The following is a 9,120-nucleotide window of genomic DNA, read 5'->3' on the forward strand; positions in this document are numbered from 1 at the left end:
TATTGTGTTGTCCATTCACCCTCAAATGGCACACATACACAATCCATGTCTCAATTGTCTCAAGGCTTAAAAATCCTTCTTTAATCTGTCTCCTCCCCTTCATCTACACTGACTGAAGTGGATTTAACAAGTGATATCAATAAGGGATCATAGCTTTAACCTGGATTCACCTGGTCAGTCTGTCATTTAAAGAGGTGTTTTTAATGTTTTGTATACTCCAGTGTATATCTTATTTTCACTTATAAAAGGGAAGGGGGCAGAGAGCGGAAGACAGTTATGTGGGAAAATTACAAACTTTGTTCTGCACATAGGCTGTATGAGCCTTAAACCTGCACATTTCCACTGTCTGTTTCTCATGTTAGAAGAAGCCAGAGTTTTTCCTCTTGTTTCTGAGTAACTTAGTCACGCAGCCAAAGACAGTGCTATGTGAGAGTGACCCGTTTTTGGTCCATCCTGTTCCTTTCGTATCTTTCAAGGGCACAGCTGTGTGGAGATATTAAGAGAACAGAGGCTAGCTTGAGAAGCAGCGACAATTCTATCAGCAGAAAGGAGTAACAAAACTGGCGTTATGACTTGTTTGTAGGCTCTCTCACACCTGCTAAACTGCCACGTAGACAAAGGTTATAGAAGTTGAGACCCAACTCTTGTTCGTTGGGCTCTTAACGCTGCACTGTTGAGTGGACTGTTATCTGCTCCAGATTTGCAAATAGTATTATAAAAAGTTGTTATTTTGAAGAATCTGCAGTCTCTTCCTTTCTGGTTAGAATTTCCACGACAATTCTTGATGACAAGGATGGGATGGCTAACTCCGCTTGCTGATCGTTCCCGGAGACACAGAGGTTAACTGTGCACAGGGGCTACGTTAGGTGTGGCTGAGGGAGCTCACACTCCACTCAAAGGAGCAGAAGGGACCCCGCCTCGGACCCGGCAGAGAGCATCAGTGGACGGATACGCCATCCCGAACAGACAAAATACATTTAAGGGTAAGACAGATTTTCTTTCAAACATCATAGAAAATCCTGTTCTGGGAACAGGTTGTGCACATGAGGTCTTTGTTGGAGCAAAGACACCCCTAGCTATAAACTTTGTTGTAGAGTTATTTCTGATAGGGGAAGTCCTAGAATATTTAATTAGGAACTCTGTTGGAACAGATATCATTAATTAAAGGAGAAATTCTGGGACGAGTTGCCCTGTTGGAGCAGGGACATCCTTGTAGGAGCAGGGATAACCTGGTCAGAGATGAGTGAGTTTTCACTGTGTGTGACGAAGACCTTGTCTTAGTGACAAGGATGGCTCTACTGTGTGTGGAGAAAGCCCTGTTTTATAAGAGGTATTCCCGGGTAAATGAGCATTAGTTGGCAAAGTACTTAATTAATATTAATTGATATGCCATGGTTTGCAATCATCAGATGTAAATGCATGAGTTATGTGGTTCCAGGACAGGGAAAGTAGCCACCCTTTGCCTTGATGACAGCTTTGCACACTCTTGGCATTCTCTCAACCATCTTCACTGGGAATGCTTTTCCAACAGTCTTGAAGGAGATCCCACATATGCTGAGCACTTGTTGGCTGCTTTTCCTTCACTCTGTGGTCCGACTCATCCCAAACCATCTCAATTTGGTTGAGGTCGGGATTGTGGAGGCCAGGTCATCTGATGCAGCACTCCATCACTCTCCTCCTTGGTAAATAGCCCTTTACACAGCCTGGAGGTGTGTTGGGTCATTGCCCTGTTGAAAAACAAATGATAGTCTCAAAGACACAGCGGTTGGAACCAAAAATCTCAAATTTGGAGATAATGTCCATTGCCAGTTTAATGTCTTGGCCCAAGCAAGTCTCTTCTTCTTATTGGTGTCCTTTGGTAGTGGTTTCTTTGCAGCAATTTGACCATGAAGGCCTGATTCACACAGTCTCCTCTGAACAGTTGATGTTGAGATGTCTGTTACTTGAACTCTGAATAATTTATTTGGGCTGCAATTTCTGAGGATGGTAACTCTAATGAACTTTCCTTATGAGAGCCTGTTTCATCATAGCACTGAATGGTTTTTGCGACTGGATTGACTGGCCTTCGTGTCTTAAAGTAGTGATGGACTGTTGTTTCTCTTTGCTTATTTGAGATGTTCTTGCCATAATATGAACTTAGCCGTATTTGGCAAAAGACCATCTTCTGTATACCCCCACCTACCTTGTCACAACACAACTGATTGGCTCAAACGCATTAAGAAATAAAGTAATTCCACAAATTAACTTTTAAGAAGGCACACCTGTTAATTGAATTGCATTCCAGGTGACTACCTCATGAAACTGGTTGAGAGAATACCAAGAGTGTGCAAAGCTGTCATCAAGGCAAAGGGTGACTACTTGGAAGAATCTCGAATATAAACAAATCAAAATACATTTGAACACTTCTGTTACTACATGATTCCATGTGTTTTTTCATAGTTTTGATGTTTTCACTATTATTCTACAATGTAGAAAATAGTAAACATAAAGAAAAACCCTTTAATGAGTAGGTGTTCTAAAACTTTTGACCGGTAGTGTACTTGGGGAAATAATTGCTTATGTGCATAAAACACATACACCATTTTGTATAGGGGGAAATACTATATGGGTACAGAATTCTAAATGACATAAAGACATAAACAAATATTTTGATGGTGAAGAAATGCCCCCTTTTGAGTTAACCCATAATGCATTTTAAGAAAGGAAGAAGTTCCTAACTAAATATGATTTGTTTTGTGTTTGTATAGACAGAGTTTCACAATGGGAGCCAAGAGCAGCAGGGGAGAAACTTGTCTGCCTGACCCGCTGACCGGACCGGTGAAGGTAATGGTGGATAAGTGGGGCAGAGACATTCTGGAACAGGTACCGCTCTGGCACAAGCTAGCAGGCTTTCCCTTGAAAGGTACATTTAAGTGAAGTTTTACTAGCACAATGTAGAAAGAAGTTACAGGACTTAGAAGAAACCAAGAAAGGCAAGGCAAGTAGAATAGACTGGGTAGATTTTAGGAAATGGGAAAGAGAAGCAGAGAAGGGCAGACGAGAAAATGAAAGGAATAATGGTGAATGATAAAAGGAGAAACAAGGACTTTCCACCTCCCTATTATACCTCTGTATCCACTGCACCAGCACCCGCCCTGGTTGTCCAACAGCAGCCTGCTTAGCCGCCTCCCCCACCGCAGCTCTACCCCGAAACAAGACCTGATACAACTGAAGGACTGTCAGACCCCTACGAGGCAGCCCCAGAGCAGTAGGAACCTGTTCTGCACACCACCTACAATGACTCCCGTTTCACTAGAGGACAACAGGCATAGATTGGAGAACTGTTTCCGCAAACACAGTGGCATCAGAACAGCAACCGATGACTACAACAGCCTCTTGAAGGCTGCCCTAATGAATGGAATTTTGCCAGCCCTTGGTGAACAGGTTAAGACGACCTGCATTGGCTGGGAAACTACAACCCTACAGACGGTCATTGAACACTGTAAACACGCTGAGAGGCAGCAACTGTCTCAAGAAGATAAGACGATACAGAGAATGGAAAAGGAGGAGTGCACAGCTGGCATTCTCAAAAATAGGGCCAACAGGCTCAGGGACAACCTCCAAAAAGATTGACAGAGAGGAAAAGGAAGAGGTAGAAGAGGAGGGGGGGACGGTGCGGACTGGCTGGACGACAGCAACCATAATGCTATAATTGTGGAAAGAGTGGACATTTTGCAAAAGACTGCAAGAACGGATTGGGAGGGGGAGGTAACTGGAGAACAGGACCGCCACCGAAAACGACCCTTTACAACCCACACAGAGACTAACGCGAGGATGAGACAGTTGACTAGAGGTCGACCGATTATGATTTTTCAACGCTGACACCGATTTATTGGCGCACCAAAAAAGATGATACCGATTTTTAATAATAATGACAATTACAACAATACTGAATTAACTTTTATTTTAACTTAATATAATACATAAATAAAATCAATTTAGTCTCAAATAAATAATGAAACCTGTTCAATTTGGTTTAAATAATACAAAAACACAGTGTTGGAGAAGAAAGTAAAAGTGCAATATGTGCCATGTAAAAGAAAGCTAACGTTTAAGTTCCTTGCTCAGAACATGAGAACATATGAAAGCTGGTGGTTCCTTTTAACATGAGTCTTCAATATTCCCAGTTAAGAAGTTTTAGGTTGTAGTTATTATAGGAATTATAGGACTATTTCTCTCTATACCATTTGTATTTCATATACCTTTTGACTATTGGATGTTCTCATAGGCACTATAGTATTGCCAGCCTAATCTCGGGAGTTCATAGGCTTGAAGTCATAAACAGCGCTGAGCTTCAAGCATTGCAAAGAGCTGCTGGCAAACGCAGGAAAGTGCTGTTTGAATGAATGCTTATGAGCCTGCTGCTGCCTACCACCGCTCAGTCAGACTGCTCTATCAAATCATAGACTTAATTATAGTACAAAACACACAGAAATACGAGCATTAGGTCATTAATATGGTCAAATCCGGAAACTATCATTTCGAAAACAAAACATTTATTCTTCCAGTGACAGACGGAACTGTTCTGTATTTTATCTAATGGGTGGCATCCCTAAGTTTAAGTATTGCTGTTACATTGCACAACCTTCAATGTTATGTCATAATTATGTAAAATTCCGTCAAATTAATTACGGTCCTTGTTAGGAAGAATTGGTCTTCATACAGTTTACAACGAGCCAGGCGGCCCAAACTGCTGCATATACCCTGACTCTGCTTGCACAGAACGCAGAACGCAGAACGCATGTTAGCAGGCAATATTAACTAAATATGCAGGTTCCAAAAAATATACTTGTGTATTGATTTTAAGAAAGGCATTGATGTTCATGGTTAGGTACACATTGCTTTTTTTCCCGCGAATGCGCTTGTTAAATCATCACCCGTTTGGCGAAGTAGGCTGTGATTCGATGATAAATTAACAGGCACCGCATTGATTATATGCAACGCATGACAAGCTAGATAACTACACTTGGTTGATGATATTACTAGTTTAACTAGTGATTATATTAAGATTGTTTTTATAAGTTTAATGCTAGCTAGCCACTTACCTTGGCTCCTTGCTGCACTCGCGTAACAGGTGGTCAGCCTGCCACGCAGTCTCCTCGTGGAGTGCAATGTAATCGGTGTCCAAAAATGCCGATTTACCGATTGTTATGAAAACTTGAAATCGGCCCTAATTAAATCGGCCATGCCAATGAATCGGTCGACCTCTACAGTTGACATCCCTGGACAGCATTTAAAGATTATTTCAAGCCCCCGTAAGGAGCCAATGGTTCGTCTCTTCGTCAATGGTGAGTCAATTGAATTTCTAGTAGAAACTGGTGCTGCAATGTCTGTCTTAAATTCTAAAACTATGTCCAATCCTCCCATGTCAAATGAATCACTCTTGTTTCTGAGTAACTTGGTCATGCGGCCAAAGACAAAGGGCCATCTGAGAGTGACCAGTTCTTGGTCCATCCTGTTCTTTTCGTATCTTTCAAGGGCACAGCTGTGTGAAGATATTAAGAGAACAGAGGCTAGCTTGAGCAGCAGCACCTAGATATCAGCTAGAAAGGAGTAACAAAACTGCGCGTAATGTTCCCATCACGCTCTCAAACACCTGCTAAACTGCCACGTAGACAAACGTTATAAAAGCTGAGACCCAACTCTTGTTCGTTGGGCTTTTAACGCTGCAACATTGGGTGGATTGTTAATTGCTCCAGATGAGCAAATCTTGTAATAAAGTTGTTGTTTGAATAATCTAGTCTTTCTCTTCCTTTTAAATAGAAGTTCCAGTCAAGGTAATTGGGATACAGCATCTACATTTATTTTTCTTTACCTGCAAATACGGGAAAAATACAAGTCATTGTGTATGTAAGAGAGACTGAATTAGAGAAAGTGTGTGTAACACTGTGTGTGTGGTGTCTCTCTACCTGTGCGGTGAGGATGTCAGCGAGTCTCTGTATGTTGTAGTTCTTGTCGCTGCCGGGCTGCGTGGCTTCTCGGCGCCGCTCTTTGAGGTGGGACAGGAAGTGTGTGTGTAGCTCCAGTAGGCTCTCCAGGCGCGGGAACAGACAGTCCAGACACCGCTCATCCATCTGCAGGTGCTCTTTCAGCTCCCTCACGTACACACGCAACATGATCTTCAGGGTCCGTACGTGATGCATCTCTGTCTGCATCAACTCTGTTGGGATAAATAGACAGAATGACTGACAGGACCTGAAAGAGGGGGTTCAACATCTAATTAGCCTTTTACAGGAATTTGCTTTTCCTCCACCGGACTCCTTTATTGATTGTAGAGCCAGACAGAGATAGATGGAACAATTGACATTCAAAAAGAGTTGAGCTTCTCATAATTCACCTTCTAATCCTCAACTTAACCACAGATATAACTAGAAAATCACATTGAAAGCCTACATAAAACACGACAAATATAACAAGATGTATAAGACATCAAAAGACAACAAAGATAGTGTATGACAAACTGACCGTAGATGACGTCCTGTCTCTTGACCATCTCCTTGGTGTGTTTCTTCAGGTACTGTTGGTCCACAGCCAGGCTCCATGACTCCACATCCAAGTCCTGGGCATCTGACTCCAGATCAGCTTGAACCGCAGAGTAGTATGCGTCTGGGGGAGGGGAGGGGCATGGAACAGGTTGAGGCTGGCTGCAGCAGTGTGACTGTATGCTTGTGTAGCACAACTCCAATGTATTTCTAATGCATTCAGTAGGTGATGTTCGTTAAAGTCACATCACATGATTTAGCAATATGTGCAACTAAATGCTAAAATAATAATCCTACGCTATGACCACTAACACATACTGATCTCCCATAGTCGGGGTGGATGACTGTTTCTGTCTTGCTACTGTAGCAGCACTAGCTACATCACTGCTAGACAACCTGGGATAATCATGCAGTCTCTTCCACACACTCCAGCTTAATGAAACTGGGTGAGGTCCCATCTCTCTCCCAACAGCCCACGCTCTCTATATGCCAGCCACATAACCCGTCTCATAACCTAGGATAACAAATAGGGTTGCACAACCTTCCTCCTGGAGAGCTACCCTCCTGAAGGCTTTCTCTCCAACCCTAATCTATCTAGCACACCTGATTCTACTAATTGGCTGCTCAATAGAACTTTGATTAGCTGAATCGTGTTAGTTACAACAGGGTTGGAGCAAAAGCCTGGACACTCAGTAGTGGTTGTCCACTGCGGCTGTACGGTACTCACTCTCATGTATCTAAGCTCTAAAGAGCAGCTCCCTCTCTAACCCACTCACCCTCTACGATGATGGAGTCAGTGGTGGAAGGGGTCAGGGACACCGCATACTCGTTGAAGCGCTTGATCCCGAAGCGGAGGCTGTCCATCTCGTCCATGTCCCCTGGGAGGGATCTGAAAGAGGAGCGCCACAGGTCCAGAGTGGCATACATACTGAGAGACTACAAGACTACTATACACTAACACTACAGACACAGCTACAATACAGACGTCCTGAATGACATGCTGGACTGAGATGTTACAACTACAACAAGACACACTAACACCAACACCCCCCCCCCCCTGGCATAGGAGAAAGATACAGCTACACTACACTAAAATGACATACATACTGTACATGCTGAGATACTACACAGACACTACTCAACCACAGGAGACAAAGACACAGCTACACTACAGCTAGACTGTCATATATGCTGAGAGAGACTATACTACCACAGATGGCAAAGACACAGCTACACACCTCCCGCAACCTGCCTGCCTGCCTGCAAGATGCCCTGTCTACGACAGCACTATGATAGCACTGGCTGTTTTAAGCTCTGTCTCAACTCAAATCAAAGAACTGCAAAATTCACTTGACAGTTAGCTGCAGCATGTCACCTATTAATAACACATCACAGACATGTAGAAAAAGTTAAAGCCAAAACCAGCTTTTTAGCTGGAAGGAAATAATGTATAAATAGCCTAGATTTACATGCACCACAACCACCAGAAAGGTCAAATTAATTTGCTTAAAAACTAACATTAAATTCACAAATTAAATTATATAGAGCAGTGGTATAGAGTCTATACAGACGATATAGGGCAGTGGTATAGTCTATAACTACAGTCTATTATGACAATGGTATAGCCTACATAGTGGCGGTCAATACACTGCTATTGACCAGCGGCTAGCTTATGTAGCCTGCTGACTGATTGGTCAGGTGGCTAGCTGTTGTTAGTACTAACCCAGAGCTGCTGTTGTGGCTGTGGTTGAGGTTGAGGCTGGCTGCAGCAGTGTGACTGTTGCTGGAGGAAGAGCTGCTGGAGGCAGCAGGCTGAGCACTGGGTCTCCGTGGGCTGAGGGTCATGTCTGGGACTTGCGGCGAGCCGGAGGGGCCCTCAGGAGCCAGCGAGGACTTGTCCCGCTCCCTCGGGGCTGGGAAAAGACGAGAGAAGGATGAGAGATGGCAAAAGCGCTGCTTGCCCCAGTAACGCTGCAGCCAGAAGCGAGGCAGAGAACCCTGCAGGAAGTGACAGGTGAGGTGGTCTCTGTGCATCAGCACCCGGACCCCCAGATGGCCAGACAGACCCCAGGAGGGCCCCCAGACATTGACCCTACTCCGGGCAGGTCTGGCCCGACCAACCCCCTTGTTAACCTCTAGCTCCATAGTGTCGGTCTGTCTCGCAGGAGTAGAGGTGATGCTGCTGCTCGCACTATAGTCACGGAGACCGATACACACATGGCTTTATATGCCCACCCGACTCTTGATTAAGTACATTCTAGAGAGCACACATGCCCGTTTCCTTTTCTCTCTCTCGTTTTTTCTACATCTCTCTCGCTCTCTCTTCTCTTCCCTTCCCCTCTCCCTCCTCCACCTCTGTTTCCAGCGGGGGCTGGGGTGGGCTGTGTGATAATAGGCAGAGATCAACAAGTAGGAGGGGAGATGAGAACACAGGCGTCTGTCAGTCAGAGTCCTGCTGCTCTTCAGATGACTACCGCTACTGAGGATGAGCAACGTGGACTCAACCCTCACCTGCTAGACTGCTGCTACTGAGGATGAGCAGTGTAGCTTCAGCCATCACCCACCAGACTGCTGCTACTGAGGATGGGCAGTGTAGCTT

The 9,120-nt window shown here is 44.2% G+C and overlaps 1 protein-coding gene across 1 annotated transcript in view; it reads right to left on the bottom strand.

The window, feature by feature from the left end:
* The window catches only part of LOC120052137 (rho guanine nucleotide exchange factor 18-like), a 30,752-nt gene extending 22,086 nt beyond the window's left edge, over positions 1-8,666 (bottom strand). The window contains exons 1-4 of the mRNA XM_038998976.1: positions 8,245-8,666; positions 7,298-7,410; positions 6,505-6,645; positions 5,949-6,199 (exon numbers count right to left, since the gene is read on the bottom strand). Of these exons, the coding sequence (XP_038854904.1) occupies positions 5,949-6,199; positions 6,505-6,645; positions 7,298-7,410; positions 8,245-8,666 (927 nt within the window). The remainder of the gene's footprint in view (positions 1-5,948; positions 6,200-6,504; positions 6,646-7,297; positions 7,411-8,244) is intronic.
* Positions 8,667-9,120: the final 454 nt, after the last annotated feature.

Source organism: Salvelinus namaycush, chromosome 8 (assembly GCF_016432855.1).
Source record: "Salvelinus namaycush isolate Seneca chromosome 8, SaNama_1.0, whole genome shotgun sequence".
NCBI classification, from domain to species: Eukaryota; Metazoa; Chordata; class Actinopteri; order Salmoniformes; family Salmonidae; genus Salvelinus; species Salvelinus namaycush.